At 38.3% G+C, this 14494-nt stretch overlaps 1 protein-coding gene and 1 long non-coding RNA gene across 3 annotated transcripts; both read left to right on the plus strand.

Annotated features, from left to right (window-relative positions):
- Positions 1-385: 385 nt before the first annotated feature.
- On the plus strand, positions 386-1972 carry LOC122042917 (phenylpropanoylacetyl-CoA synthase-like). The gene is made up of 3 exons (XM_042603312.1): positions 386-611; positions 696-1249; positions 1325-1972. The coding sequence occupies exons 1-3, from the start codon at positions 437-439 to the stop codon at positions 1760-1762; spliced, it is 1167 nt and encodes a 388-aa protein (XP_042459246.1). The 5' UTR covers positions 386-436; the 3' UTR covers positions 1763-1972.
- A 1403-nt stretch (positions 1973-3375) lies between these two features.
- LOC122042931 lies at positions 3376-12877 on the plus strand. Of its 2 annotated transcripts, XR_006129397.1 has the most exons (4): positions 3376-3495; positions 5168-11901; positions 11999-12107; positions 12203-12877. It is a non-coding gene; the product is annotated as an uncharacterized LOC122042931 (long non-coding RNA). The 2 variants fall into 2 exon arrangements; XR_006129396.1 differs by having other exon boundaries at positions 5168-12107.
- The last annotated feature ends 1617 nt before the right edge of the window (positions 12878-14494 follow it).

Below are 14494 nucleotides of genomic sequence, written 5' to 3' on the forward strand. Positions count from 1 at the left end.
TGTGTAAAAATAAAATTACCGTTGTTATAAGGAAAATTTTGTTATAATATAAATATTTTAAACATATTAAGTATGTCTTAGGCTAGCTATGAAAATATAACCGTTATAATGGGTAAGTCCGTCCGATCCAATACAAATTTTAAATTTGAAATGGTTTTATCAAAAAAAAAAATCGAAATTGATTGTCAAAAACTCAAAACTAATCAAACAATACACTTACACACATAATAAAATAAAATAAAATAAAATAAAGTGTCCTTTTCTATACAATAAAAAAGGACTCCTCATTGTTTATTTGGCTTTTCCTTTTTGTTTTGTTTTTGCCGTCTACCAACTCCGGTTCATTTTCGATCGAACGATTCTATATAAATCGACCAACTCGGAGTTCGGTTTCAGCAGCTAAGACCAGATCGCCGTCTTTGCTTGCTCGCCGGCCATGGAGACGACCGTTTTCCGAACGACACAGAGCGCCGAAGGGCCGGCGACGATCCTGGCCATCGGCACCGCCAACCCCGCCAACGTCGTCGACCAGAGCGCTTATCCTGACTTCTACTTCCGGGTCACCGACTGCGAGCACCTGCAGGACCTCAAGGCCAAGTTCCGGCGCATCTGTAAGATTCCGACGATGTCAAATTATTGATTGGAAGTGCAGGAAGAAAAAGGAAACAAAAAAATTGAAATCGTCGACGATGTAGGTGAGCGAGCGGCGATCAGGAAGCGGCACTTGTACCTGACGGAAGATATTCTGAGAAAGAATCCGAGTCTGCTGGCCCCGATGGCGCCGTCGTTCGACGCCCGGCAGGCGATCGTGGTGGCGGCGATACCGGAGCTGGCGAAGGAGGCGGCTGAGAAGGCCATCAAGGAGTGGGGCCGGCCCAAGTCGGACATCACGCACCTCGTGTTCTGCTCCGCCAGCGGCGTCGACATGCCCGGCTCCGACCTCCAGCTCCTCAAGATGCTCGGCCTCCCCATGTCCGTCAACCGCGTCATGCTCTACAACGTGGGATGCCACGCCGGCGGCACTGCGCTCCGCGTCGCCAAGGACCTCGCCGAGAACAACCGCGGCGCCCGGGTGCTCGCCGTCTGCTCTGAGGTCACCGTGCTCTCCTACCGCGGCCCCGACGCCGCCCACATCGAGAGCCTCTTCGTGCAGGCGCTCTTCGGCGACGGCGCCGCCGCCCTCGTCGTCGGATCTGACCCCATCGACGGCGTCGAGCGCTCCATTTTCGAAGTCGCCTCTGCTTCTCAGGTGAAGATTTCGCACAAAATTGATCATTTTATATCGAACAGAGTGAAAATCAAAATCAAAACTTTGACGACGCAGGTGATGCTGCCGGAAAGCGCGGAGGCGGTGGGCGGCCACCTGCGCGAGATCGGTCTGACCTTCCACCTGAAAAGCCAGCTGCCGGCCATCATCGCGAGCAACATCGAGCAGAGTCTGGTGGCGGCGTGCGCGCCGCTGGGATTGACGGACTGGAACCAGCTGTTCTGGGTGGTGCACCCCGGCGGCCGGGCGATCCTCGACCAGGTGGAGGCGCGGCTCGGACTGCAAAAGGAGCGGCTGGCGGCGACGCGGCACGTGCTCAGCGAGTTCGGCAACATGCAGAGCGCCACCGTGCTGTTCATCCTCGACGAGATGCGGAAGCGGTCGGCGGCGGAGGGCCGCGCCACCACCGGCGAGGGAGACGAGTGGGGCGTGCTCTTGGGCTTCGGCCCTGGCCTCTCCATCGAGACCGTCGTCCTCCGTAGCGTCCCCACTTGATGAGCTAAGGATAAGCATCCATAAATAGAAACAAACATACCACAATATCTATAATTTGATCATCTTTTATCCTAATTATGGTAAGAACCACATCTTTGTTGTAAATTTCGAGTGGTAAATCTGTAAAAGATTCATGTGTCGGAGACGAATCAATCTATCGAAAAATTAAATAAAATGGGATTTGCCGCTCTGTTTCTGGCGGTTACTAAATGCTTTGTCATTCGATTGAATTTTTGCACACTCGATTGAATTTTTGCAACAGTCAATTGAATTCTAAAACATTTTATAGTTGAATTTTAAAAATTCTTATAAAATTTAATAGAAGATAAAATTCTATGAAACTTTGTAAAGAAAACTTGTTAGAGGAAATACACCAAACAAAATATCATTTCTTTGAAAACATCAAACTTATAGAAATCAATACAAAGGTAGGACCGATTAGCGATCAATTTCACAGCGACAACAAAAATCAGTTAGTCGGCCGCTATGTTCAATTAGTGACTAGTGTTTCTGTCGCTAAACGACTTTGTTTTGTTATAGTGAAAGGCAAGCATTAAGACATTTTGAAAACATCAAGTATATCATCCAAAGCATTTTTTAAAGAATTTTTTAAATCATAAGCATGTGGACTTAAGGCACATCAGTAATACATAAGTCTTTCCTATAATTGCCCATCTTTCAGTTTTTATATGTTGATGATATGTGATCCAAAATATGTATCATAACTTAAAAATCATCATCCTATATTTTACTAGTGGTTAGGTGGCTCGATATAAAATAAAGATAGTCTTAAGTTTTTGGTGAGATGGAAGAAAGTTATTTTATTGGAAGTGGTCAATATACAAATTAAAAATGCATAACAAGATTAAGCAATGATGCACACACGTATCAATCATAAAAGCAACAGCAACAAAACTAATCAATGAAGTAGTTATCCTAATATGTCATCCTACTCTTCCTAACGTGTTGACATACACTTAAATTTTGTAAGAATGAGATAAATATCTTTTGGAACTCCATACAAGTTAGGTCCAAGTTGGTTCACTAAGTACCTTTTGTTAGGATATGTCGAGAATTAGAGGGGGTGAATAATTTCGATCGCTTCTTGGAACTTAGTTTACAGCGGAAAACTTGAAGCAATGCTAACACTTTCATTTTATCAATTGGTATTCACCTTCTTGATGTGACTAATCTAAGGGGTCATTCCTTATTCTCACAGATGTACTATCAAAACCTCATTCTCGGAGGTGGAGAAGTCTCATACAAGCTCAAGTATAATAATACAACAAGAAAATAAGAACGTAAAGACAAAATTTAATCGAGAATAACTTTTAAGATTTCCAGTGAGGAACTTAACATTGTTTACTCTTTTCTTTCTTTGGATTGCCTCTTGGTGGTAGAAAATACAGCAACACTTCTTCTCCAAATACTCAAGAACTAACTGAACCAAGTGTAAGATCCAGTTTTTTTTAAAAGAAAATTCAAAGAGAGACAATGATAATAAACTTTTCTTTGAAGTAATTATGTATTTAAGGACTTATGGGCTCGGCCCAATTGGTAATGAATGAATTCAACCCTAGGATTTAGTTTGCTTATAAGAGGAGGGGTTGAGGAGGGGTGGCGAAAAAAAAATAAAGGAAAAGGATAGGGAAGGCTCTCGACGGCAAGCAAGAAAGGAGAGGGGGAGGTCTTAGTGGCAAGCAAGAAGGGGAGAGGAGGCTTCAACCTTGGAGGTAAGAACCAGCCAACACCAAGCCTCCAAGCGCAAAGGCACTTCTTAAACCCTTCTTTTACCCCCAATATAATTTATAGTATTGGTGCTTACTGAAATCTTTCATGAAAATGCATAGAAGCATGTCTTGTTAAATGACAATGGGGCTTCTTGAAGTTCCTTAAGTTTTTCCTTTAGATCTTGTTGTTCTTGTCGAGTATTGTTGCTGAAAACTGCAAGGGAGGTTGCTACATTTTGGGGATTCCTTAGGGTGAAAACTTTCCTTTAGATCTTGCTAGTCTTGTCAAGTATGTTGCTGAAAACCTGCAAGGGATGTTGCTGCATTTCTTTCCATCTGATCTTGCTATTCTTGTCGAGTATTGTTGCTGGAAACCTGCAGGGGTGTTGCTATGTTTTGGGATTCTTTAGGATGAAGTCCAGGAGGTTTAAAGAGAGTTGGGACACGAGACTTACTTATGGTAGGGAGGAAGTTGAGTCGCAAGGTAGAGTTCATTTCAAGATGAGAGGATTGGTGTCTCTAAGGCGCAATTTTTGAGTTCATCCTTGCATGCTGGGGTTTGCATGGGGCTATGACTTGATCATTTTATGGGGCAGGTTTTCGAGAGCTATATGTAGCAGATTTTTTGAGGATTACTTGGAGCTATTTGCAGCAAGGTTTGAGAAGTTGTTGAAGGGTGTGCGGGTGTGTAGCAGATTTTGACGAATGGTTGATCACCTGATGTTCAATGAGGTCTAGGAGTGTGGATGTTATTTAGCCTTATAGGATTAATGATGTTCATGTTTATTTAGCTTCCCGTAGTTAGTAATATGCATGCTTATTTGACCCTCATGTAGATTAATGGTATCACTGTTTAATTAGCTTTATGTAGTTAATGATATTCATGTTTATTGAGCTTCATGTAATTAATGATATCCACGTCTATTGAACTTCATGTAATTGATGATATCCATGCTTATTGAGCTTCACATAGCTAACCATAAGCATGTTATTTGAGATTCATTTAGATTAATGGTATAACTATTTAATTAGCTTTATGTAGTTAATGATATTCATGCTTATTGAGCTTCATGTAGTTAATGATATCCATGCCTATTGAACTTCATGTAATTGATTATATCCATGTTTATTGAGCTTCATATAGTTAACGATATACATGTTATTTGAGCCTTATGTAGATTAATTATATGAATGTTTATTTAGGCTTTAGGTAGCCTAACAAGACTTGATAAGGTCATGATGCATGGTTGCCTTAATAGAAATGATGAAAATAACAATAACGATGAGGATTAATGAAAATTCTGTGAGGGTCAAGGCCCCAAAGGTACTCCATTTACGGGGCAAAGCCCCAGAGGGACTCCAATACCAAATTTATATATTTAGTCACGACCCAGTGACGAGAGTTGTTGACGTCCCGTCGTCTGGTACCATGGTTATATAGATTAATAAATCGAATAACGGATAAAGGATATTTGATGTATAATGATTTTAAAGGCTACATGAAATGTTATGTGACACTCAAAATTTGGCATTTTATGGTAGATGCCTATATTCATGTTTACTAGTTCTTTGATAATGAATTTCAACTGTTCAACTACAGGTAGTTTTAATGATGCATGCAATTATTTATGTTCAGAGGTACCGAGTTAGACTCACGAGATTTGGTTTGTGACAGGTGAAGAAACTGATGATGTTGGAGGCTCGGAACCTTTGCCAAACTAGACTAGACAGTACACTCTTATGGACCTTGCGATCCAACAAAAAAAATAAATAAACAGTATTTATGATTTAGAGAGATTAAAATTATATTGAATTCATACTTTCAGGATGTTTAACTGGTTTAGAAACTTTCCTTCCTTTTTGAAATTCGTAATGGGTTTGAATGCAGGGGTGTGGTTCATTGAGTGCGGTCAATTATTTCATTAGAATGATAGATGGTGCATGGAATATATAAAAAAAAAAACTTATGATCATTTCAATTGATATCAGAGCGAAGATTTTGTGAGGGAGGTGTACTTCCAGTTCCGAGGAATCTAAGAGCTGAGCCCCAAGTTTGTGAGTTATTACCGCTTGAATTGTACATGCTGAATTTAAATGCTTTTATGATATAAAAGTTGAACGGTTAGATGTTTCAAATAAGTGCAAGATGGTTATGAATGAGATTGGATGATATATATAGGTATGTCTCCAAGACAGGTCTATCAAAGGCATAGGAAAGATGACCGAGATAGAGGAGAACATGAGGAGAAGAGACATGCTACGCCCGACCACCCACCTCTACCTCTAGATACTGTTACCCGAATACTAGAAGGAATGACTCAACTCTTTGAGTAGCATATTGGTAATGCCCATAGGGGATGACAGGAGGATGTGTATGTGCAGTTCAGGAGGATGGACCTTAAGGATTTTGCTAGTACTACTGATCCCTTTGTTACTGAGGGGTGGATCCGATCCTTGGAGGTGATTTTCCAATACATGAATATGGCTGGCACTGACAGGGTTCGATGTGCCATATATCTGCTAAAGGATGATGATTCTTTATGGTGGGAGGGAGCTGGAAGAGGGGTTGATCAGAATACCCTGACCTAAGAGGAGTTCAAGAGGATTTTATATGAAAAATACTTCACTGTTGATGTGAGATTAAGGCTGACGAGGGAGTTTATGAGTCTCTGATAGAGAGACCTGTCTATTGCTGAGTTTGTCAAGAAGCTTAATAGAGGATGTCATTTTGTGCCCCTAATCACAAATAATTCTATTGAAAAGTTGAGGCTCTTTTTGGATGGTCTCAAGCTTACCATCCGCCGGGATGTCCTGCTGGTCGATCCGATGGAGTATAATGACATTGTCACTAAAGCCTACAGAGTTAAGCAGTCCTTGGAAGATATCAAGTGGGAGGTGCAAAGAAAGAGGCCCCCCACAACAACAACAATAATAGCATAATAAGAAATTATATACAAGATCACAGAAAGGACAGGGACAACCGAAGCCTCAGGGGAAACTTAAGCAACAACCATAGGGAGTGGTTGCCCAAACAATAGAGGAGAAGCCGTTGTGCCAAGAGTGCAATCGCCGGCACTATAGCAAGTGTCTGTGGGGTACCTACAAGTGCTTTAAATACAGAGGAGATAGGCACAAAGCTAAAGAATGTCCAAAGTTGCGAGAACCTATGACCGGACGAGCATTTATAATGCATGCCAAGAAAGCAGAGCCAAACACTACGCTTATTATAGATAATTCAACTAATTTGACGTACTTATTACCTATTGCATAAAATGTTAAGCAGGGGGGGCGGCGGAATTAGTTGAGGTAATCTGAACCTGGTGACTTAGGATTGCATGTCTCGAATTCTTACATGATTTAAGATGGGATCACGAATAAGAAGATTATGGACGTGAAATATAGGGTTCCAAACATAATAAGGATTAGAATTTGATCAATTCGAAACTTTAAGGGACTTAATGGGCAATTTTTAAAAAATTTTAGGCTTAAATGGATGTGATGGTATGTTGTCTCAGGTAGAATATCTATCACGGGTATAGTTTTCTATGCTTTGTTAGATTCGGGAGCTACACACTCATTTATATCTGAGACCTTCATAAAGCGACTGGGAATCTTATCGAAAGACGTGGGGATTGGGTTTAGAGTCACCAGACCTTCTAGCAAGTAGATGTTATCTACCTGGATGACAAAGGACATGAAGCTTAGACTGCAGGAGCATGTGATTCGGCTAGATCTTATTGTGTTACCAATGCTTAAGTTCGACATTATTCTGGGAATGAATTAGTTATCGCAGAATGGAGCTTCGATCAACTTCTGGGGAAGGTCGATATCCGTCCGACCACTCCGCGGAGAGTTGCTTATTTTTGAGGCAGCCAGGAACAAGCAGAAGTCGCACCTCATTTCTTGCATTAGTGCGAGGAAGCTTATGACGAGGGGCTGCCAAGGATTTCTAGTCAATGTTGTTTTGATACCTGATACAATCGGCTAGAAGGTGAAGGATGTCGAAGTTGTCCGAGAATTTCCTAGTGTATTTCTTGAGGATGTCTCTGGCATTCCTCCGGAAAGGGAGGTGGAATTGTCCATTGAGATGATACCATATACGGTGCCAATCTCTAAGGCATTGTATCATCTCACACCAACAGAAATGAAAGAACTAAAAGATCATATTCAAGAGCTACTGGATAAAGGATTAATTCACCCAAGCTTTTCATAATGTGGTGCACCAATATTATTCGTGAAAAAAAAGGTTGGAAGCATGAGACTCTATATCGATTATCAAGAGTTGAATAGAGTGACAGTGAAGAATAAGTATCCTTTGTCAAGAATCAAAGATTTATTTGATCAGTTGCAAGGAGCATCGGTATTTTCAAAGATAGATCTTTGATCAAGATACCATCAACTGAGGGTAAGAGAAGTGGATGTGCATAAGACGACTTTTAGGACTCGATATGGACATTATAAGTTTATGGTGATGTCATTCGGAGTGACAAATGCCCCAGCGATCTTTATAGACCTCATAAATCACGTATTTCAGCCGCATCTCGATCAGTTGATTATCATATTCATAGATGACATTTTGATCTATTCAAGAAGTAGGGAGGAGCATAGTCAACACTTGAGGACCACTTTATAGATACTACAAGACCGAAAATTATTTGCAAAGTTCAGCAAATGTGAGTTCTGGTTAGAGAATGTGGCATTCCTGGGCCACATTATTTCGAAGGATGAGGTAGAAGTAAATCCTACTAAAGTCGAGGCAATCATAGGATGGTTAGTGCCTAAAAATGCAACCGAGATACACAGTTTCTTGGGTTTAGTGGGCTACTGCCGAAAATTCATCAAGAGTTTTTTTTCCATTGCAATGTCCTTAACAGCTCTAACAAAGAAGAATGCCAAGCTTGCATGGGGAGTTGATTACCAAGACAGTTTTGAGTAGTTGAAGCAAGCACTTACCACCGCGCTAGTTTTAGCTCACTACAAAAAAATTGGACATTAGGACCGCAATATTAGCAGCGATTGATAAAGCGCTTGTAAAAGCAGACCCAATAGAATCGGTCAAGATTAACCGCTCTTCAAACCGCTTCAGTTGAGTTTTTTTGAAGCGGTTGGTAAACTGTTGCTATTTGATGCATATAGAACCGGTTATTAGAACCGTTCTTATAAGTTTCTTTTAGGAGCGGTTCGAAACCACTTCTAAAGGATACTTACGACCGCTTCTAAAGGGTACGTACGAGATTAATAAAAAAACATGCTCGCATCTCATATTATTTTCACAATTCCAGCAAACCTTTTTATTTCGGCGACACTCTTTGTTCCAGCGACCTTCTCTTTTCTATCGACCATCTATGTTCCAGTGATCCTCTCTATTCTAGCGACACATCAGATTAATTGCACCCTAGCATCATTCTTCGACATCAACATCATAAATCGTCTTTGATTTTTGTTTCTCGAGGTAATTTCTTGGTTTAGGTTTCGTACGGTGACAATGTTTTTATATGTTAATGGTGATAAAAATTATAATCGATGATGTTTTTATTTGTATTGGCCGATAGATTTGTAAATATTTTCAATGAATCCCTTAATTTAATTTGTCTTTTTTTGCAAGTTATCTGTATTATCTTTCAAGTTTATTATTGTAGTTTGCTTACAGCGTGTCCATGATGCTAAGCTTCATTTTTTATATTTAGGAATTGTATTTATATATATGTTTATTGAGTTCTTTGAAATTTTATCTACGAAGTTTCTTTAATTTTGATAAATCTTGCTTCAATGTGTTAACTTTTATAAATTATTGAACAACATCAAATTATGCAGAAGCAATGGATGGTTGCGCCACATGGCAGTCTTGAGTATCGGGTGGGAATCCTATATTTTTTACGTTATGCATTTGGTGATGCGGCTCCAGATGTCATGAGACCATGTCCTTGTTGCAAATGCATAAACTCATTGAGTCATGATCGTGAGACAGTACACGAACATCTGATGATAATTGGTATCTTACAAGATTATCGCATCTGGAATTTTCATGGAGAAAAACTAATTGTACAAGATCATGATAACAAAGAACTACATGATTCGAGGCAACAAGTTTCTGAAGTAATTAGTCATGAATCCATGATACAAGAAATGTTGCATGATGCATTTGGAATGCATGAAGAATCTACAAGTAATGAAAATTACATTGGAGCATCAACGAGTCATACACCGATGAATTCTAATGTGAAAGATTTCTATCAACTAATAGAGGAAGGGAAACAACAGCTATATACCGGGTGCACAGAGTTTTCTAAACTGTCGTTCCTTGTTGAGTTATTTCAATTGAAAGTGAATGGAAAATGGAGTGATAAGTCATTTACAGCATTATTGGACTTCCTTCGTTGAGTACTTTCATCTGAAGCTCAAGTGCCTAAGTCATTTTATGAAGCAAAGAAATTAATTTCTAGTTTAGGACTTCATTATGAAAAAATACACGCTTGTCCAAATGATTGCATGATTTATTAGGGGGAAAGTGAGAATGAACAGGTTTGCAAAGTGTGTAACCTTCCAAGATGGAAAAATTTACAGAAATCATCAAGAAGATCATATAAAGGTGGAGAAAAACGTCTCGAGGTTAAAATTCCAGCCAAAGTCTTTTGGTATTTTCCGTTAAAACCAAGATTGCAACGGTTATTCATGTCATCCAAGACGTCTGAAAATATGCAGCGACATTTCAAAAAACGTGTTTCGGATGGAAATCTAAGGCATCCAGCTGATTCTCATGCATGGAAGGAATTTGATGATCATCATTATGAATTTGCATCTGATCCTAGAAACGTACGCTTGGAACTCGCTGCTGATGGGTTTAATCCATTTAAAAATCAAAGCACTTCACATAGTACTTGGCTTATTGTCCTGATGCCTTACAATTTGTCACCTTGGGAATGCATGAAGCCTTATTCTATTATTTTATCCACCCTTATTCCAGGTCCAAAAGCACCTGGAAATGATATCGATATATATTTGTGCCCCTTATTGACTGAATTGAAAGATTTATGGGAAAATGGGATTGCCACATTTGATGCTTATGACAAAAAAATGTTTCAACTGCGGGCTGCATTACTTTGGACAGTCTATGATTTTCCTGGTTTAGGTTGTTTGTCTGGATGGAATACATATGCCAAGAATGCATGCCCAACTTGTGCTGATAATACAGATGCAGTGTACCTAAACATGACAAAAAGTGGTCATTCAGAGGGCATCGTCGTTTTCTACCACCGATTCAGAACTGCGAACAATGTCAAGTTATGGCAAACCAGAGCAACGTGAGTTGGATTTGGCGCCATTGTCGGGATCTGACGTTCTACGAATGATCTTAAATAAGAATGTGATTTTTGGTAAGAGTAATGCATCAAAACCAAATGTGAGAATAAAAACAGGATCAATTGAACAAATGTGGAGAAAACAAGCATATTTTTTAGCCTTCCATACTGGGAATTTAATTTGATTCGACATAATTTGGACCCTATGCATATTGAAAAAAATGTTTGCGATAACATTGTTGGAACACTTTTAGATGATTCCAACAAGAGCAAAGATAATTATGCAGCACGTAGAGATTTAAAGAATTTGGGTATTATGAAACAATTATAGCCCCGGGCACAATCAGATGGTAGAGAGTATTTGCCACTTGCATGTTACTCTATGTCTAAAGATGAAAAAAATATTTTGTTCTGTATTGAAAGATATTCGTGTTCCTGATGGTATGTCATCTGATATCTCAAAGTGTGTGGATGTTGGACGTTGTAGGATTATGGGCTTGAAAAGCCATGATTGCCATATTATGATGGAACAATTCCTTCCAATTGCTCTTCGTCGTGTGTTGTCAAAAAAGGTAACTGCTCCACTTATTATTTTGTGTGAATATTTTAGAACAGTGTGTGCAAAGATGCTACAAGAAGAAGAATTACAGAAGGCTGAAGAAGGAGTTATTTTGGTTTTATGTCAATTAGAGAGAATATTTCCATCATCTTTTTTCACAATAATGGTTCATTTGGTGGTGCATTTAGCGTATGAAGCAAGAATTGCTAGGCCTGTACATTATCGGTGGATGTACCCAATAGAAAGATATCTGGGGAAACTTAAAAATTTTGTTAGAAATAAAGCACGACCAGAGGCCAACATTGCAAAGGCATATTTAGCAGATGAATGTGTTGTGTTTTGTTCTCGTTATGTAGATGGTAACAACTCATTAAACAATCTTGGAACACGACATAAAGAGACATCAAATGATGAGTTTCCCACACTACCGATGTTTCCACATGTAGGGCAACCAACAAAAGGGCTTCAAGTAGTTACCTTAGATGACAAAACTCTAAGTCAAGCTCATAGATATATTCTCTCTAATTGTACAGTGTTGCAACCATATCGTGAGTAAGTATTACTATTTTTTTTAATTTTTTGCATAATGTTTTATTGTTTTATGATCAATTATTTTTTCTAATTATATATTAATGTTGATATTGAACAGTGAAATAAAAAATGAACTGAAGAGAAGACATAGATAAGGCCAACGCCCAAGTAATTCTCAGTTGGATGACATGGTTAGAATGTAATTTCCAGAATGATTTGCAAGATGAGTAAGTAATATATGTGATTTATTTGATATTATAAATTTTTAATAAATAGACTTGCTAAATTTTTTTACTGTAAAAATTATATGTGTGCCTTACAGGTTGATCGAGTAAATGAAAGAATCGATGACTTAGATCTTAGGGTGCTTTCGCGTGGTCCAAATCCAATAGCATTTAGTTATCATGGGTTCAACATAAATGGGTTTGCATTTCACATGGTGGAATCTGAAAAAAATAAAAAGGTGCAGAATAGCGGAATTATGGTACAGGCGATGCATAATAATGATGATCATGAGTCAATCTATTATGGTTGACTAACTGATATCATCTCACTTGATTATGGTGGTCGTGGACAAATTGTTCTTTTTTGATGTGATTGGGTTAACACTGCTACAGGTTTCAAAATTGATCCATTTGGATTTTCAATGCTAAATTTTTCATGCTTGATACATATAGGAGAACGTGAGGAACATGAACCTTTTATTTTGGTTACCCAAGCTCAAATGGTTTATTATGTTCGTGATCCAAAGGAGGAGGATTGGCATTGTGCCATTCGTCACACACCAAGAGATACATACAACATGGCCAATGAAGATGATATGGATATGATGCATTTTATTCATAATAATTTTTCTAATATGGAATCAATATTGGGTGATGTAAATAGAGTAGATGTTGAATTAATTAGAACTGATGTAGAGGGCTCAATAGTTGATGTTCTTCCAGTTGTGAACAATGAAACAGATGATGAAAGCTTTAGCTGATTTTTGTATTGTCGTTCATTATGTTGAAACTATCTTTAGAATTCTAAAGCTCTATCAACAGGAATTGTTACTTAAAAAAAGAACAAGAATCTTCACTTCATGTGTTAGCTCTCTTAGGTTGTGTGCCATGTGCTAGTTACAAGTAATTGGTCATAAACAAATCTAAATAAATACATGTGTTGTCAATTAAGAGAGTTGACAAATATATTAACTAACAGTAAACTTAGAATTCAGTCAAAGAGTTCTGAATCTGTGTTAGAAAAGAAAAAAACTATATGATACAAAATCCAAGTGTTTCTGATCAGCAACAACTAGAATTCAATGTCCTTTTATTTCAGTGCTAAATGGGATTATTTGCTGAGCTCCACTCTCCATGAACTAAGCTATAATCACCTGGAAATCAAAATTCTAAAACTGAAGTGAAGGTATTCTGCTGGGTTTTATTTCAATAGTGACATTTTAGGAAGATGAATGCAGGAATTGGAACCTGAATTCTGATTTTTGAATGTGGTTTTTGAGCAATTACAATTCAGGAATTGAGAAGCATGTTTACAAAATGTTGCTGCTGCTGAGTTACCTTTGTGCCAATTTGGAGGAATGTGTGCAAGAACTAAACTATGCAATTAATGAATTCCAAACATTATATGAAGCTCAATTCTAAATTCTGAATTCAGATTTCTTTCACACCGTCTCCTGGAATCAGTAGCTTCAGCAACAGAAAAATGCAGAATTTGAATTCCTTAGTTCAGCTTTTACAGTATCAGAAAATGACAATGAGGATTTGACTACTACTTAGATTTTTCTCAATCAGAAATATTCTCTTCCTCCTTTTCATTGCAGAATCAGCTTTGAGTTTTAAAAAATGACACTTGAAGGAATTTAAGTTTGGATCATGTAGTATCAAGTTTAAGAGAGAACTTCAGTTTAAGATCAAAAATCAAAATGTAGGATTCAGAGTGCAGTTTTATTTCTAAAACTCAAGCTTGATTTATAATCTTCAGTTTCAAAATTGATAATTCAAGGAAATCTCAGTTTAAGTCAAAATTGATAATTCAAGGAAATCTCAATTTATGATCTCAGTTTATTTCAACAGCATCCTTGATAACATAATTCAGCAACAGATTCTATGATTCTTTTTCCCAATCTGGCACCATATGAATCAACAACACTTGTTCCAAATAAATCTCACAAATTCATAATTCAAGACCCCATTCAGAATTTCCAGATTTGAGAATCCAGTTCAAAATTCAGATTCAGACTCAAGCCTGAAAAATTCCTGCATATCTGAACTTAAGAAACAAATTCAGCAACAGAATCCAGTAAAACAGTTTGAGAAATTTAGTTTCAGTTCTAATTTCTAGATGCCAGATTCCAGCTCCATACTTTTACCCTTTAATGAAGATAATCTTCTATAATCCAATCTGTTTCATGCTCCTGTTCCTTAGGCATATCAGCTTACTGATTCTTAGGCTTATCAACTTTTGACTTCAGAAATTTAATTCTGTTCTTGGCAAGTAAATTTCTGCATCTAACTTGCTAAGTTAAGCTGCCACAGGTTTCAAAAATTACATCCACTGAAATTTCATTCTTTAAACCATGAAAATCTCAACATCTCTATACTACACCAAT

Source organism: Zingiber officinale, chromosome 2A (genome assembly GCF_018446385.1).
Source record: "Zingiber officinale cultivar Zhangliang chromosome 2A, Zo_v1.1, whole genome shotgun sequence".
Lineage (NCBI taxonomy): Eukaryota > Viridiplantae > Streptophyta > Magnoliopsida > Zingiberales > Zingiberaceae > Zingiber > Zingiber officinale.